We start from the raw sequence: 18,222 nt of genomic DNA, 5'->3' as shown, positions 1-18,222 counted from the left end.
GCAGCCGGTACACAACACTTTTATTATAGCAGGCACACAGTCCTGACAACAGGGACTGAACCTGGTCTATTGTTTGATCAAGTTCCATTGTTTGAAAGCAGGAGCTCCCCCTTTCTCCTATCTACTTTAATGTTATTTATTACCTGCTGGTCAATAATTAAAAAGTGGCACCTTTGTTTAAAAGAGGGGACTTTTTCATTATATAAGATGGACCCCTTCCAGATCCAAAGTGTGGAGTTTGTGTGTTCTCCCTGTGTTTGCGTGGGTTTCCTCCGGGTGCTCCGGTTTCCTCCCACACTCCAAAAACATACTGGTAGGTTAATTGGCTGCTCTCAAATTGACGTGTGTGTTAGGGAATTTAGACCGTAAGCTCTATTGAGGCAGGGACAGATCTGAGTGAGTTCTCTGTACAGCGCTGCGGAATTAGTGGCGCTATATAAATAAAATGATAATGATGATGATGAAGGTAGAAAGATACAAATTTACAACTTTCCTGTTACTTTTGTTTAGTGCTTAAAAAAGTATCCACACCAAAATCATTCTTCCTACTGATCCTGACCAGTACCAGCTAGGAGAAGGGCCATATTCTATGCACCGGGGTAATCCATAATCTCCCAGCAATGTCTGAAGCAGTCATGGAATAATCTGCTGATTGGCATGTATGGACATTATGGTGTGAGGATATAGGTACAAACACACCAAATTTATTATAATAAAGCAAAGGTAGAAGTGGACACTGAATGTCACGCCGGGCCATAATCACAGATATATCAGTTTATCTTTACACTTAAAATACCAAGTGTGTCATGTAAAACCTGTCCCCAGTTCGTGGTTCATGGATCTTCAATCAGCAGCGTATCCTATAGACTTTTTTGTCTGAAAAATACTTTGTACTGAAAGGACATTGCTTCACGAAAATTAAAAAGGAAGGTGTTCCAGCTTTCACACGAAGTCTGTGGAGACACAAAAAAATAATAATGTAAAAACATAACAAGGATTAATTTACCAAGTCAGTTCAGGCTCAATAACGCCAGTTTTAAAAGGACAACTAAACCTACATGGTAAGTTGTTTATATAAAAGAGCTATTAATGCATTTAGATATCAGACTATTAGATGCTGCAATCTGCAATGTCTTTCAATATTCATAAGACAGGGAGGCTGATGTGTATAGGAAAATCATCTTTACCCACAATCAGAACTTTATTTCAAATATACTCTGTAAATATTTCCAACTTTATAATCTCCTGAAAAATTTATAATTATGTTTATTACTCACATAACAGCTATTTTACATAAACCAGGGCGGACACGTGGCAGATAGCCAATGCATCTGCAGCAATGACTGCTGCTCCTAACGTTTATTTTCCTTGAGGACAGTGAATTTACATATTATCCGTCTCCTTAGAAGATCCCGCTGGGCTCTCACATTTCACCAATTGGCTCATGTACTCTATTTTGTGCGGCCCGATAAAGACACCAACCAGTATTATACACTAGGGGGCAGCATAGACTGCACTCCCTAGATCCAGGGAAACAGACTGTGATGATGGAAGTCTCACCGGCTGTGCTGTAAGGTCTGCAGCAGGGTGTTGTCTGTTTTCACCTGGTGAAAGGACGGAGATTTTTCATCCTCAAAGTAAACCTGCACAGCAAGATACAGGATTATTTAGGGACACACAAAGCAATGTATTCAACAAACAGCTGTAGGAGAGCATGGACAGACCAAGACAAAGTTATCTGAAGGTGGAATACAACTTTAACTGGTTGTGCCGAGAAAGAAGTGAAACATTTTTAAAAGGTCTCAGTGAAGAAGTCTGAGTGTTCCCTCTATGCTGTCCGCATTGTACTGACCTCCAGATTGTGCGCCAGGTATTTTCTCTCTGTATCCCATGGCGGCAAATCCTGAGCAAACATTTCACTCAAATGATCAATAAACCTATAAATGCAGAGAGACTATGAGGAAGCAGAATATCCCATTAACACCCAGAACACCCCAAATCTGATCTACAGAAGCAGCAACAGTTAGTTTTGTAAATTAGACCCGAGTCAAGAAGTGGTTTTCAAAGAGCAGAGAAATAAACAAATAGCCTTTCCCTCTTTACATTACCCAATATCATATTATGTATATGTGTATAATATATATGTATATTGTGTAAGATATTAGACGTCTCTCGGAGTCTATAAACAGATATATATGGCTGCGCCCCTTGTGATTTGTACTATCCTAATTATTTACAGCAACAGGTTATGTTACTAGTCATATTACAAATGTAATATCTCAGGGTTTTTAGGTCAGGTTGCAGGAACGTGGGGAGTCCAGTAATGTCCTCCTCTTATTTATGACCATCATTGTGCTGCCCACCAGCAACGGAACAGGAAAGTCTGAATTATGGAGCCCAGGTAATCTTATGGGACCAGGTAACACTTAGGATATTCCTTTTAATTCTGGATTTTGAGCGGAATTATCCTGTAATCCAGAATACTTATTTCCCTACATAGCAGAATCTTGATCCAGCTGGATTAGCAGGATCAGAGGCTATACGCTCCTGACTTATTGCTTTCGACATTGAAGAGCATGGGACTGAAACTAGGCTGAGAACTTCATGTGACCTAGGAGTTACTTATAACACACCCAGTAACTACTACTACTAAGGGGGTGAAGCATGATATCTACCTGGAGTCCTCTTGAAAGGCAGAGATGAAGTCTGTCTGACTGTGCTCCGGATACAAGAACAACACTGGCCAAGTAAGACGACCACCTTCATCCAAACGCACGTGTGCTCCGGTCACGTTCTCTGAGCTGGAGATACCGTCTAGTGACCCTCCGGATGTCTCCTCTTCTTCCTCACTCCTCTCATCGAGTAACTTTATTCCTCGATCCTACAATAAAGTACAGCAGGATTTCAATAAACATTGTGTTTAGTCAAATAAAGGGCAAGAGAAGGCGACAGCAGGAGGCCATTAGTGTAGCAGGTTACGGTGGCAAGATGAGCGATCGGTCCGAGCAGGTACTGAGGACACTGTGGTATGGGGGGGGGGGGGGGGGGGGGGGGTAGGAGAGGACATTGCAGGATAGAGATGAGGTTGGGCAAATCAGTACAAGCTTAAAGTTTTGCTGGTTATCTTGAAAGCTTTTCTTTTAAAAGTGATACGGATGTGGCCAACACAGGAAACAAGCTACTAGTACATGTCATCCATCCCCATACCAATCGGGTTTAATGTGATATAGATACAAGTATCATTTGTAAAACAATACAAATGGAAGCCCTGGGTATGCGTTTCATTATGTTGCATAGCTTACTACACTGCTGTAAATTAGAAAGGTAGTACAATGGACATAGATAAACCACATATATTTAATGGGAAGAATTTCGTGTAAGTAGCCAAATGAAGGATAATGAAAAGAAATTCTGAGCAGCAAAAGTTTTAAGCTCTAGAACTTTACAGTTAAATATCACTCCTCCTACAACCAGCTTCCATCGCTTCTCTATTCACAACATGTCTCAGATACTTGCCTGAATCGCACGGAGAAGAGCGTCCTTTTCTGCCTGATTCTTCTTCTCAGCCTGTCTCATCTTCCTGACATCTCGTTCTGCCGCTCTCTGTAAGTGGAACATACATTTTATTTTCTACACTCCGTATTATTATTATTAATAATATATTTGGTGACCAGCCTCCGCCACTTCTTTCTTGGTTTCTGTTCCCTCAGTTTATTTATTTATAAAAGTCACCAATGTGGAGATGTCCGATTTGACTTACACAGGGTGACCCCTACAGCGCTGTAGTCCAGTCGAGAAGTTAATAATATATCACCCTCTGTTGAAGGAGGTTTATGGGAAGCCGTGATTCATCTGGGGACCTGGGGCTCTGACTAGTGAGAGAATTAAGGACACAGCCTTTATCCTGGAAGACTTGCGCCTGTTGACACCAGACACCAATGAGGAGCTAGTGTAAGGACGGAGTGTGGTCCGACATCCAAAAGGAGAGAACCACTCATCACCGTATAACAGGGATGCACCCTGGAATAGTACACAGTCCTTGCTTGGGAATTTGCCAGAGCAGGGTAAAGAAGATGGGTGCACAATAAACAGGGGCAACCTAGGTGCCAGTTAAAATAATAAAATCAGATGTAAAACAGGCCTAGGTGCACTTCCAAAGGACATTAAGCTAGACTGGATAGCTTGTGTCATACCAGGGGGTTAAGGCATTTAGGAGTCAACTGATCCTTAGTGTCTAACCTCCAAGAGCCAGGGCTGATACCCAATGCTCCTGTTTCTCACAATGCACCATCAAGAGTAATATATATTTTGTAAGAGAAAAACCAATGTAAAAAGACAAGTTGGTGGCTCTACAGGGAATGGCCGAGTGAAAGTGTGGAGGGTTGGAAAACTCTTTAGTGAGGATAGTATATAGAAGAAGGTAGGAAAAGACAGATGTGTTTTCCATGATTAGTTGCAGGGTGAGAATGTGGAAGAGAGACTGATGGAGAGAAGTAGAGAAGTGCAGCTCTAGAGAAGTATTGGAGACGAATGTCAGAGGAGAGGTAACAACCACCAGTTATATTTTGTCTGCATGTTATTTCTAAACTGAAATATTGATTTAGTATTAAATGTACAACTGCTTTTTTTATGTATAAACCTGAATTAGTAACGACAGCCCATCCGTTAGATTACACACACCCCTTTCTTACATGGAGTTTATCTGCTTTTGTCCTTGTTTCTAATAGTTTCTTGTCGCTTGGAGTGATCCGTAAACCTTCATCGCACCACTTCAAAGCTTCTGAATATTTCTTTACTTCCATATAGCATAGAGCCCCTGAAAAAGACAATCTTCAGCCTAGTGTCTCAGTATCCCAGAGAGAATACATAGGATTATGTCACCAGAGAATCACACTTCATAAAGACCCATCGCCTAGTACATATAATCCAACTGGTTGTTATGGTTACAGCACAGTGATGCATATTTCCAGGTGTGATTTGGAAGCTTTTGCAGGTCTTGTCAGTTTTTGAAAATACATTTACAAGGTTTCATTATGCTGCAGTTTTCTTTTACGAACAGTGATCACTCATCTGTTATGTGGTATATTGCAAATGGGAATATTCTCAATATTACATATTTTACATTAGCAGACAACCTTCCATAATGTTACCTGTAGCCCCATGTGAAGGTATTATCACATGGATTTGTACATCAGGGAGATATCTAGAAATGGCCAGACAGGATGCAGACATTTGGACAACCCTTCCTTAAATAAACACCCCACCCCCCACTTATAGGTAATCCCTCCATAACCACAATCTGGAAGTCAGCTAGTGCAGAAGAGGGGATCATAACAATTAGTCCATAGCTCCTCTATGGAGCTCAACTGCATATTCATTTCCTTTAAAATTGTGTCATTATCCAAGTGTGTCTGGATAATATTGACAATAACCAGGGTTTAATATGCAGCACTGCTTCAGTTGTAAAAACGACTATGTAAGAGTGACAATTTGTGACCACTGATAAACCTTTTGTATGGCATATATTTGATCACAGTGTAATGTTCCACCAACTGTTAGCAGATAAAGTATAGAATTACCTCGAATCACTGCCTTTAAGTGGTCTGGTTTGTGCTTTCTTGCAGCAATTGCATCATTTAGGGATGAACGATAGTTACCTGGGAGAACAAAACGTTATTATTGCATTTTATGGCCTTTTGTTTTTCAGCTGGTACTTTTATCTAGTTTCCCCCCTAGCTCTTGTTACAACTGACAGAGGGTTCTGCCACACAACCTGTTACATAAAATAATTTGGTGTTAAGAACTCTATTATGGTGGAAAAAGTCACTATTAAAGTTTCATACACCTGCATTAACCCCAAACGACCACAAGGGGGCAATCCAAGTACTAATAGTTTAGAGATTTAAAACGCATGTTGCAGCCAAGTAATTAACACAAGTAAAAAATTGCATTCCATGGCTTTATAACAATGTACAGGTATACCGATTTACAACATAAGAATCATAGGTTCTATGAAAAAGGTGACAAAGTGCACACCCTCCCTGTTAGCTAATAAACTCGGGAGGAAAACAGTCAAAGATAGGGATGATCACCATCCGCTATTTATAGCAGCGCTGTACAGAGAACTCACATCAGTCCCTGCCGCACTGGAGCTTACAGTCTAAATCCCCTTACATATTTGCACACCGAGAGAGACTAAGATCAATTTAATAGCAGCCAATTAACCTACTAGTATGTTTTTGATAGTGTGGAAGGAAACCGGAGCACCCGGAGGATAAAGTCGATTCTCCCTTTACTTACAGCAGTATAAATGCCCTTCATTATTTTTCCAGTATATGCTCTATTGTAGAGACCTTTTAAAGGCCGGTTATCTATGCAAACTATGTTCTGAGCGACTACCAGAAGTAAAATAATTTTATGAATAGACACACTGCAGTACTCATGAGTCTGCAGACTTCCGTGCCATCCTATATGAATTATAAGCATCTCTGGGCAACATCTGACTCCTCCCACCATTATCTTTTATAGGCTGTGCTTTTACATGCTCTTACCTAAATAAAACTGGGCTGCAGCTCTGTTGGTGTACAGCACGGCCGTCAGCTCCGGGTCCTCGCAGTTCTTCTTAATGCCTTCTGTATAGGCAATGATGGCTTTCTTGTAATTCTTCTCTTTAAAGAACTCATTTCCCTCCTCCTTATAGTTTGTGGCTTGCTCTGTTGGAGGATCACCGGCAATGAGTGGGTAGAAAACATCAGACGGACAAGAACAGGTCACTCTCAAATAAAAGAACCTAAATTATTGTGCGAGTAGTAAAGAAATATTTTCTTACTGATAGAAGCTATGGACAATCATTAGTTGTGCAAGTGCCTCACTGGACCACCTGGATGAATCCAAGTGTACCTCAATTCTTAAAGGCAATATGATAACTGGAACACACCACAAAAGTTGACGCAACCCACAGTAACCAATCAGATTTAACTGCTACAGTTTAGAAAATGATAGCAGACCTCTGATTGGCTGCTGAATGTTACAGGACCTTTCAGTTTTAATAACGTTTCATAGTGCGTTCTGCGTTTCTTCCTGAAACGTGGCTGGATCATGTGAGTTTCCAGATGCTCCAAATTCTCCCCAATACAGGTCCTGTTCTTCCACTTACTATAAGCTAGCCCGTACTTGCCAACTCTCCCGGAATGTCCGGAAGACTCCCGAAATTCAGGAAGGTCTCCTGGACTTCCCGGGAGAGCAAGCAAGTATCCCGCATACTGCAACTTACTCGTCAAAATGACATGATCCGTGGTGAATCGCGTCATTTTGGCCCTGCGACAAAAACAGCATTTTGTCACGGGGCGGGGCCGAAATGATGCAATTGACCACGCCCCGCACTCCAACAACGCCCCCCACCTGCCCAGGATCTCCCGGAATTTACTTTTCAAAGGTTGGCAAGCATCAGCTAGCCCAGTAATAAACGACTACTGGAAACACATGGCAGTCCGATCACATGGGGCTTTAAAATATGCTCATTGGAGATGCAAGGGTATCTGGCCCGATGAAGATTCTAATAAACGAGCTCTGGTAATATACAAGTTGGTGCCTCACTGCTAGCGGTGTCCTGATGTGGCTGGACTGCCAGCAGCCATTTGTATGGGCTGAATCCCTATTCATGAAAATACAGCCTATCAATGTACTCGGAACCAGTGACGTCACTTACACTCATTGAGGTCACTGGTTCATACTGAATCAATACACTAAATAATGATTCAGCCCAAAAAATGGCTGCCCCCACGTCATTCAGCTCGTTCGTACAATGACCCCTTATACATAGAGGAGATGTACATATGTGAGATCCAAGTGTGTAGCTCCCTCTAGTGTTGTAATAATGCAATCATTTAGTTTTTACCTAATAGTAGCCAGTTGCTTAATTACACATGGAGCGCACAAAGCGTAAGTGTGTTCTGTGTCTTATATATAACATGTCAAATTGTTTATGTTGGTTTTTTTTTTCTTTTCTATTAGGTAATATTGTGTTGTCTTATGTATAATCTATTCATGCAGGGAGAGGGCTGTATTTAGACATGATCTAGGTGTTACAAGTGAATACACCCTAAATTAGTGATCGTGCCTTATACATGTCTATGTTCCTCTATCAAACACCCCTTTCTTATTATTTTTATCAGAAATCTACCTTAAAACAATGAGGTGTAACAACTTCAGTCAGCAAGACTATGAGAAACCATGTGTAATGAAACAGTAATTGCTATTAACAGCCTGAACACCATATTGAAAATACACGCTTTAAGAAAAATCTAAAATAGGACTAGATTTAAAGAATGCGGCAGAACAATTTTCCAACCTTATATCTAAGCTTATAATGGAAAGCATAGCTAATGTCTAAAAACCACGTTAATAGAGCATATTTAAAATGTAGACATGCTGTATACATTATTTCACATGTTAGTGCAGTCAGAGAATGGGTCGTGTTTCCTGTATGTTAGACATGCAAGAGGGAGGAGAGCAATATATTATAGGCGGATCTGTGATTAACACACACGTATTCATTTAGTGAGAAAACATCCAAAGTTATTTGACAAGACACATGCAGCTTGTAAGGACAACAATAGGAGGAACATTATATGACAATTATATTGTCTCAGTTGTTATAGAAGAGTGAGTAAGATGTCTAACAAAAGGAAAGCTGTAAATGATGCATGTATGTATGTAAATATATATATATATATATATATATATATATATATATATATATATATATATACACACACACACACACACACACACACACTAAGAGCTGCAGTGCTCTGTGCCATATATATTTGATCCCACAAATGAGAGGAGAGTAGAAACTTTCTCTTCATCTTCCTACTCTACCTCCTGTCCTCTTGATCCCATTCCCTCACAAATTGGTAGGTCCCCGTCTCCTGTGCTTATTCCACCTCTAACTAAAATCTGTAATCTCTCTCTCTTAGGTTACCCTATTGCCACCCTCTACACAGCTAACACAAGACAACAACCCTCTGACCAACATTCCTGTGTGACTGATCACACAGCCCACTAAATACCTTTTACCTTTGCATTCTAGCTGGTCCAATGTGCAATATGATGTAGCACATGCCCTTGTGTTTCAAACTCCCATTGTCCCATAGATTGTAAGCTTGTGAGCAGGGCCATCTTAAATCTCTGTCTGTATGTATTACCCAGTATTGTCTTATAAATGTTTGTTCCCAATTGTAAAGCGCTATGGAATTTGCTGGCGCTATATAAATAAATGTTGATTATAATACCTTTAGGATCACCATCATACAGCATAGACTGAATGCAGGCTAACTCTGGTGCTTTCTCTGGGTCAATTTCATCTGGTGCTTTCTTCATAAACATAGGGATATTGTCAAACTCCTAAAATGTAACCAGAAAATGTATTTTATAATCTCACAGGAAACAAGTTCATATTACATGTGTTTCAAAAGCAGTGTGTACTATAACCGTGCTCCCGTTAACCCCACCAGTACTGCTAAAAAGTTACTCTGCTAAGTGGACAGCAGGTAGGTCATCTGATGCAGTGCTGTAAATGAAGGATTGTACGTGAATGAAAGCCACATACTGCAGATATAATCTGCACAGACACACCCTAATTGCCTGCCAGATAGTTCTCATTGGTCTGGAACAGGCATAGAGGTGGGAGTGCAGGCTGAAAATGTAATAATTCACACCTTAGCCTCATGAGCAGTGATGTCACAGCAAGCATAACCGACATTCTCTGCCTTGTCATTTGAGCTTTTTGTCCTATATCAGCACTCTTGGTCACTGTAAACAATCTATAGGATCTGTAGTTTGTAATGAAAGTGGGAGGACATTTTCCATCACTTTTTAATAGATGCTGCTTTTTCTTTACTTCAATAGTGATTATTTAATTTTTAAATAAATATACATAAGGTGCAATTGTGCAGATAGTAGTATATGTATATACATTTAATACATAAATGAGCATGTTCAAGAATAACGTACAATTGTGTGATATAGACAATAATATTCATGACATTCAATGCATGAATTTCAGAGGTAACAAAGAGTCTTACCTCCTCCCATCTATCCTCACTAAATGCTCCTTTGTACTTCTCTGTTTGGAATTTATCCATAAATTGGTCCATGACCTCATCTTCCTCTGGAGACTTGGGATCCATGAATGCAGTCCTTGCCACTGATCCTGTACAACATTAAAGTAATAATGGTTTGAAAATGCACTGACAGCAACTAAGCTATGTGATGTACTATGAGCTTTCAAAAGCAAAAAACACCTTTAGTACAACTATAAAAAAAAAAAAAAAAAAATCACTTCAATCAAAACAAAAATTATTTGGTCAAATGTAATAAGAGAAAATTTAATATAGGAGGGCATAGAGAAAATATGTCTAAATCACACAGAATTTTTCTATTTAACCAAACATAATAAATAATGAAAAAGGGAAGGTTTAACAGACATAGGTTTAACAAAGGTGGATTACATATCTGACCACCTTGTAATCAGTTGCGTGCAATATTTTACAATAATACTACTCAAATACAGACAAACCATAATAAATATTAATAAGAAGTGAATGGAGTAAAGACTAATAATTTAAAGCTTAGGACTGTACAAAAGTGAAATATTATGGAGATGACAGGCCATAGCTTTAATAGAACTGATTGGACACAGGTGGAAGCATTAAAAGCATACTTAAAATATTATTTTACACTATCGATGCTCACCTGTTTTTCTACTCAGAATTCAGTAATACCTGAGGGTTACTAGCAATGAAAATAGCCAACACAGTATTAGATGTTTTCCTGGGCTATGACTAGTGCAGTAAAAAAACAAAACACATTTCACAAGAAAACCAAGGATAGTTTGTGTCTTACGTGGAGTAAATTAAAAGGAAAATTACTTAGGTAGACGGAAACTGTGTACAGTTCCAAAGACCAGTAAGTCAAAGTATGGGGACTATTCATGTTACAAAACTATGTTCTAAACCATAGGTAGTTAAGCTAGAAGTCTACAACTGTTGTGGAACTATAAGTACCAGCATGAGCTGTCAGATTTGGGCAACTGGAGAGTCACAGTATACAGTCTGTAGCTATAATAACCTGTCTCAGATGCTTCTGTTCTTTAGTCCTCAGTCTTTATTCCTCTACCGCAGTACCCACCACGTTTCCAGCTGTAGGACCTGGTTTCTCACATGTTCCAAGTGTGCACCGCGCTATTCCTTCCCCCAGTCTGCTTCCGGTCAGACTTCCGGGTTTTTTTTACCCTTGGATTTTTTTTTTACTGAAATCTGTAATAGAGTCCGTGGTAAGTATAACCGAGCTGGGAGAAGGGATGGGGTCTCTCAGTCGGTGCCATAGGGTTATATCACAAGTAAAGGTAACGAGATGTATCTGTCACCTGCTATAACCTGCTGCTGCTCACATGGCTGACGAGTCAACATGATCCATTCTACAACAGGATAATACAATATCCTGCTGCCATTTGCAGCGAAGGTTATTGCAATCGGTAAGTATGTGAGGGAATCAGGGAAAGAACATTCAACTGCAGAAATGGGTGATTTAAAAGTTTGATTCGACTGTCTGTATAATGCAAATTTGTGTCTGAAGTTTTCCAAATCATGTAGGAATGCAAGGAAACCGTGTAATTTCAATAGCATAACTTGGGTCATGATGTGCAATGCACCATAGTTGCAAATTTTCTGATTTTCATAGTTTCTTATACAGTATTTAAAGTTGTTGTTTTTTTGTCTTTTAACAGCACGGTACTTGTTTATTTGCTGTATATGCAATTTCCCATATCTGTCCTCGTTATGCTATAACTAAGGAAAATTTTTAGAATAAAATAATATTTGTGTCATGTCAGACGTACATGGATGTAACGGTATTAACATTTTGTTAAGGGTTTCATACAAACTAGAATTGTGAGTCTATTGAGCTAAGTATTGTGTATTCTGCAGGACAACAGTAGGAACCAGTTATGTTGTATTTTTTACTGTCCATAAATTTACTGTGCATCTGTAAAAATAATCAAAGTTATGGTGTATTCTACAGGGCAGGCATAGGAGCCACTTATAGTGTATTTTGCAAGCCAGCATTAGGAGCCAGTTATGGTGCATTCTGCAGAGCAGCTAATAGGCACCAGTTATGGTGTATTCTGCAGAGCAGTTAATAGGAGCCAGTTGTGGTGTATTGTGCAGAGCAGCTAATAGGAGCCACTTGTGGTGTATTGTGCAGAGCAGCTAATAGGAGCCAGTTGTGGTGTATTGTGCAGAGCAGCTAATAGGATCCAGTTCTGGTGTATTCTGCAGAGCAGTTAATAGGAGCCAGTTGTGGTGTATTCTGCAGATCAGCTAATAACAGCTAGTAATGGTTTATTCTACAGGGCAAAAGTAGGAACCAGTTATGGTGTATTTTGCAGGGCAACAGTAGGAGCTGATTATGGACTATTGTACAGGGCAGCTAATAGGAACCAGTTATGGTGTATTTTGCAGGGCAACAGTAGGAGCTGATTATGAACTATTGTACAGGGCAGCTAATAGGAACCAGTTATGGTGTTTTCTACAGGGCAAAAGTAGGAACCAGTTATAGTGTATTCTACAGGGCAACAGTAGGAGCTGATTGTGGTGTATTTTGCAGGGCAGCTAATAGAAGCCAGTTATGGTGTATTCTACAGGGCAAAAGTAGGAGCCAGTTATGGTGTATTTTGCAGGGCAACAGTAGGAGCTAATTATGGTATATTTTAAATTATTGGATAGGAACATATTCTTGCAGCAGAGTGGTGAGCTAGTGGTGACAGTCTCCTCTGTCAAATAAATAAGGATTCTGGCACACTAATTGATGCAAAAGATCTAAGTGGTTATGCTATCGCAAGGTTTCTGTGTTATCAAAACACATTATTCAATTTCTGAATTGTGCTCTGACACAGACTACGTTTTCTAAAACATTTATATTATTTTCATTTCAGTACAAAAAACACTGTGTTACATGAAGATCCCTTTTTCAGTTTTCATTATATTTGCCTCATTTAACACTTGGGTAGATGTAACACATTTGTCTTTGTTGTTTGCCCATAGACACTATTTTGGTAGCATTGTGTCCAGCGCCATACATTATTTCCTAGTAGCTTCTTGCATTTTAGATAAATATGCAATTTGAGTGTTTCTTTTTAGAAGATAATAGCTCTTAGCAACAACTTGACGGGATTAATGGTGCCACACCTTCCGTGTGCTGTCTGGCTATGCCCTACTATCAGTAACATAGCTGTAGTGCATTGTGAATTGCAATAGAAATACAGGCTAGGTCATGGTGGACAACTGTCCGTAAATTTAGTGTGAATCCGTAAAAATAATCAAAATGCCCTGTTCTTGAAATATTATGCATAGACTTTTCAAATTAATGATGGTGACTTAGATATATCTTTTGTTTCATTTTCATTTGCCAAACCCTGTAAAAAGTAACTACTGCCCTCTTTATGACCCTCCATGCTGCAAATAGTGGGAACCTCAACTCCCTCTGTTTATCTGAAGCCAGCGCTGTGCAGAACTAAATTGGTCTAGTACTCTTCAAGTTTCGTAGAGTTTCCCAAATCAGCTACTGGATTCAGCCCTCCTGCACTATGAGCTTACAGCGTGAAGTGGCGCCTGTGTTCAGCTAACAGGCAGGGAGGTCGTGGGGATTGCGATGGGGAAGGACTCCTACCATATTTGTTACAATGGGGCATACAGGCTGTAGTGAGGGTGGTATTTAAAAATATTTTTGATTTGTAGTATAGGACAAGCTCTTTTGGAGTCTTTTGTTGTCCATACTGGTAATAGCAGATCTGTTTTCTGACTGTTAATTGCATCGCCAGAGCAGTGAAATTTATGTTGGGTGAATTATGCAACTGCCACAAATATTATTTTAATCACAAAAACTTAATTACATTTTTCTATTGCATTTGTCAAGATGAAGAAACTTGTTTTCGTTTAAACTAATTCTTTAGAATATTCAACATGACATGTTTTTGGGTAAGCTCTATATTATCATCATATATTTATATAGCGCCACTAATTCTGCAGCGCTGTACAGAGAACTCACTCGCATCAGTCACTGCCCATTGGAGCTTACAGTCTAAATTCCCCAACACATACACACACACAGACCCAGAGAGGCTAAGGTCAATTTAATAGCAGCCAATTAATCTACTAGTATGTTTTTCAGTTCATGAAAGTTGCTAAAGAAAACGCTGCCTAAGGAGATTCAGTTCAGCGCAAGGTGTCTCCGAAACGTCTGCAGAGACCGATACTATGGCTGGAATCTCCACTCATTTTTCCTTGCACTCTATAGATTGCTACCATAATTTCCAATGTTTGCGCCCACCTCGCCGGCAATTGAATCTCCCCCTAAATGTGTATGTTCCTCAATACCCTCACTTCATAAAGCCCGCGTACCATTCAGAAGTTAGTAACTACGGAACTCCTGTAATTTAAATGATACACTTTGAGGGGGTGGAGTTTACTTTTGTTGTTCCTGACATCATATTTCATATGCTTTCATCATTTTTGTTTGTCTATACTCAGAGTACCATCTTCATCTTCTGCTGCTAGTCTTGATGTACCCATTTTAAAGTAGGCGGGATAGAACATCATACAGCCAATCAGATCATTAAAAATTTCACAACGGTACAGGTTATTTCAGGATATGGCTGTTCTGGTCTTATGGGAGACAGTGACCGATCAGCTCTAGTGATCGCATTAGTGAGGACAGGGGCAGTGTCATGACGTGAGGAGGGCAATGGAGGGAACTAGGAAACCACTGACTAAGATAGTGGGAGGGATAGGGTCCTCCAACCACATACAGTAAATTTGTAATGTGAGGCTCTGTTATTTCAATGCAGAAACAACCTTTATCTACTATATAAATGCCTAGTGGCGTGTGTGAAAAAAAAAAAACAAGCTGCAGTGCCACCTGCTGGGCAGAGTTATACACTGACCTATATATTTCTTGAAGGAGAAGTGACAGTTGGGAGTGGTTGGTGGTTGCCGGGGGTGACCCTTGGGGAGTTTTTAACACCTTAAGTAGCTTGATGAAGATGAAGGATGAGGTGATGGAGAAAAATGATGAGGTGGTGACATGTGGACAAAACCACGTTAAAAAAGGGCGCTTGCGTCGGGAAGTAACGCTCTTCCCCTGAGGAAGCCTGGGCTAGGCCCAAATGCATGACAAGAACCTTTTTAACACCTTAAGTAGCTTGATTTGACTAGAATGCATGAGTATCATGCACGGGTTAACTTGTATGAAATATTTATATATTTAACTTTTCTTTTCCTTTCTGTAGTATCGGCAGCTCTCTGTCCGGAGAAATCCCAATATGTTCTTAAAAATGTAAAAATGCAGATTGCTTAAAACAATAGACATTTTATTGGTCACTTTCTATTTACTATTTTTTTTAATATGCAGTGCTGATCCAATCACAAACTATATATATATATAGATAGATAGATTATAGATATATATAAATGACTACATTACAAGTACAAAAGGAACACCTTACTAAGCCATGCCCACTTTTTTGCATCTTCAGAATAAAAAGTGGTGATCTAAAGTTGTAGAATAAAGGAGGATCATGAGGACAGACTAAAGCATAATTTATATTCTTCTTCCTTTATATAATACTGTACTTTCCTTTGTATGGACGAAGGTGGTGTTGGGGGTGTGTTATTCCTGAACTCTTTTTATTCAAGTTATACATTTTTGCTGCATTATAGATATGGTCACTTTATTTAGTTTCATTTAATGTTCTTTCATTGAAAGTTCTTGCAAAATTACATTGGGAAAATTATTTTTTATTACATATTCGGGTTGTTCTGAAATGTTGCAATAATTAAAGGGAGATGATTTGGACAACCCTTTGAAATATACAAAAAAAATAAATATCGAAGGTTTTATTATGTGGTTGTTAAGAACATTTTATTAGGTTAAATACTTTTGGGAGCTGACACCATTCACTTATACACTGTCTTGTGCTTGTCTTCCCAGTAGGGTTTGGGATGGTGAGACTGTTGAGATTATCACTACCCCATCCAGTGGCCAGCAGAGCACATTACAATGATTCATCCAGAGGAAAACGCCTATTGCTCTCCAGGCTTTATCAACCAGGGAGCCTGTGGAAGGAGAATCCTTCTGAACTTCAACACAAATCGAATGAACCCTCAAGCAAAAGCCAAAGACTCATGTATAAAGCAGGTTTAATCCGGCCCTCCAGTCCAGGATGCTTCCATTACCTTCCCTATACTGTGCGATCAATGGAGAAACTCATTAGACTCGTAGATAAAGCCATGCAGGAGATTGGAGGGCAGAAGATCAACATGACCACGCTTTGCTCAGCAGCTTTGTGGAGACAGAGTGGACGCTGGGACCTAGTTGGAAAAGAGCTGCTCTGTTTAAAGGACAGACACAATCAGGAATACTGCCTGGGCCCCACACATGAAGAGTCTGTGTCTGACTTGATTGCCACAGAAGGAGGTATCGGTTACAAACGTCTTCCTCTGCTTCTCTACCAGATCACGCGGAAGTTCCGAGACGAGAAAAGGCCGTGCTTTGGTCTGCTGCGTGGCAGGGAGTTTTACATGAAAGACATGTATACGTTTGACATCACGGAGGAGGCAGCCTGTCAAACGTACAATAACGTGTGTGAGGCCTACTGTAACGTTTTCAGCGCCCTGGGTCTGAAGTACGTTAAAGTTCAGGCAGATACAGGGAATATTGGGGGCAAAATGTCCCATGAGTTCCACCTACCTGCAAACATTGGTGAGGACAAGTTACTGGTGTGTGGGAGCTGTGACTTTGCAGGCAACGTGGAGGTCTTACAGCCAGATGAGACCAATTGCCCCATGTGTAAAGAACAACTGGTGGAGAGCAAGGGCATCGAGATAGCGCACACTTTCTACCTGGGTACAAAGTACTCCAGTGTGTTTAATGCCGTCTGCTACGATTCTCAGAACAAACCGTCTGTAGCAGAGATGGGTTGCTACGGCATTGGCATTTCCAGACTGTTGGCGGCATCTATTGAAGTCCTTTCTACGGAGGATGATATTCACTGGCCAAATCTAATTGCCCCATACCAGATTTGTCTCATTCCCCCCAAAAAGGGAAGCAAGGAGACGGCAGCGTTAGCAGCCGCAGAAGAACTTTATCACGATATACGCGCCGTTCATCACATGAGAGATGAGGCAATTCTAGATGACAGGGACCATTTAACGATCGGAAAAAGGGTCAAGGAAGCCCACATGATGGGTTATCCCTATGTTATTGTCGCAGGCAAAAAGGCCTTGGAGAGCCCGCCCCAGTTTGAAGTGCATTGTCACAGAACTGGGGACGTCCACTTGCTCTCCAAGGAAGGAGTGCTAAACTTTATACAAGGAGTTCAGGTGATATAGAATGTTGTGTATAACTGCTGTTCACTTCCAAATAAATGATGTATAAAGAAATTGTACAATATATATGCAGTGGGCCATGTATATGAACAAACTGCTCCCTTTATATGCCCGTGACCCATCGGTATTTATGATTGTCACAACAAACGTTGTCATATTTCCTGTTTGTTTTCTTGACAGAAAACACTGTGTTTATATAAGGGGAATTCTATTAAGCGTGAGCTGCCTCGCACGTCATTTATACAAGCATCATTGGTCCCAGAATTGAATAGCGCATTCGGTGTGTAGAAATGACATGCGAGGCAACTCACGCTCAATTGAATTTCCCGGTATGCGTCGGTGTTTTGTTTTTTTTCCCCCAGACACTAAAAATGTTTTTGTAAACCTTTTCGAATCAAATGTTATTAGATCCATTATGTAACAGACAAGGTATGTGATGAAATGTTATTTGTCAAACATCAAATGTTCACATTGATACGTGCATCTGTGCCCGACGTGGCGTGTATTGCACTGGAGGTGGTCACAATAAACTGTACAAGGGGTGTTTTAGGAAAACTGACTTCAGTAGCACTTGCTGTGCAAACCTAATGTGTTGGATAGGTCGTCTCACTGTGGGACAGGATAGATTAGTAAATGTTACTTTGCCGTTCTCTTTTTCCAACTGGTCGGCAGGTGGCAATAGGACTGTTTTCTCAATGGGCGGCTGTTACAATCATTGTACTTGTGGGTGTCACTGACCGTGAGCAGCAAAAAAAACCAAAACCTTTAAGTAACA

At 40.1% G+C, this 18,222-nt stretch overlaps 2 protein-coding genes across 4 annotated transcripts; one reads left to right on the top strand and one right to left on the bottom strand.

Moving 5' to 3' along the window:
* Positions 1–660: 660 nt before the first annotated feature.
* Positions 661–11,271, bottom strand: TTC4 (tetratricopeptide repeat domain 4). The gene is made up of 11 exons (XM_075182111.1): positions 11,134–11,271; positions 10,089–10,216; positions 9,297–9,408; positions 6,552–6,713; positions 5,580–5,657; positions 4,692–4,816; positions 3,517–3,603; positions 2,676–2,881; positions 1,853–1,937; positions 1,561–1,643; positions 661–953 (listed from the first exon to the last, which is right to left on the bottom strand). The coding sequence occupies exons 2-11, from the start codon at positions 10,191–10,193 to the stop codon at positions 848–850; spliced, it is 1,149 nt and encodes a 382-aa protein (XP_075038212.1). The 5' UTR covers positions 10,194–10,216; positions 11,134–11,271; the 3' UTR covers positions 661–847.
* Positions 11,262–18,002, top strand: PARS2 (prolyl-tRNA synthetase 2, mitochondrial). 3 transcript variants are annotated; one of them, XM_075182107.1, is made up of 2 exons: positions 11,262–11,338; positions 16,051–18,002. In XM_075182107.1, exon 2 carries the CDS (start codon positions 16,062–16,064, stop codon positions 17,448–17,450), a length of 1,389 nt encoding a protein of 462 aa, XP_075038208.1. In that variant the 5' UTR covers positions 11,262–11,338; positions 16,051–16,061; the 3' UTR covers positions 17,451–18,002. The 3 variants fall into 3 exon arrangements, with proteins under 3 accessions (XP_075038208.1, XP_075038211.1, XP_075038210.1); XM_075182110.1 differs by having other exon boundaries at positions 11,306–11,338; positions 16,054–18,002; XM_075182109.1 differs by lacking the exon at positions 11,262–11,338 and adding an exon at positions 11,347–11,539.
* The last annotated feature ends 220 nt before the right edge of the window (positions 18,003–18,222 follow it).

Source organism: Mixophyes fleayi, chromosome 8, assembly GCF_038048845.1.
Source record: "Mixophyes fleayi isolate aMixFle1 chromosome 8, aMixFle1.hap1, whole genome shotgun sequence".
In the NCBI taxonomy this organism is placed as follows: domain Eukaryota; kingdom Metazoa; phylum Chordata; class Amphibia; order Anura; family Limnodynastidae; genus Mixophyes; species Mixophyes fleayi.
The sequence above is the reverse complement of the archived record's forward strand: the minus strand, read 5'-3'. Positions and strand labels throughout refer to the sequence as shown.

What these genes read in the sequence shown, in the direction of transcription:
- TTC4 (XM_075182111.1), bottom strand. Translation starts at nt 10,193, where the DNA reads ATGGATCCCAAGTCTCCAGAGGAAGATGAGGTCATGGACCAATTTATG. An exon ending in CAAAAGCAGATAAACTCCAT is followed by an intron (nt 3,604 to 4,691) that starts GTAAGAAAGGGG and finishes TTCCACTTACAG; the next exon opens with AGAGCGGCAGAACGAGATGT. An exon ending in CAGACCTTACAGCACAGCCG is followed by an intron (nt 954 to 1,560) that starts GTGAGACTTCCA and finishes GTGTCTCCACAG; the next exon opens with ACTTCGTGTGAAAGCTGGAA.
- PARS2 (XM_075182107.1), top strand. Translation starts at nt 16,062, where the DNA reads ATGGTGAGACTGTTGAGATTATCACTACCCCATCCAGTGGCCAGCAGA.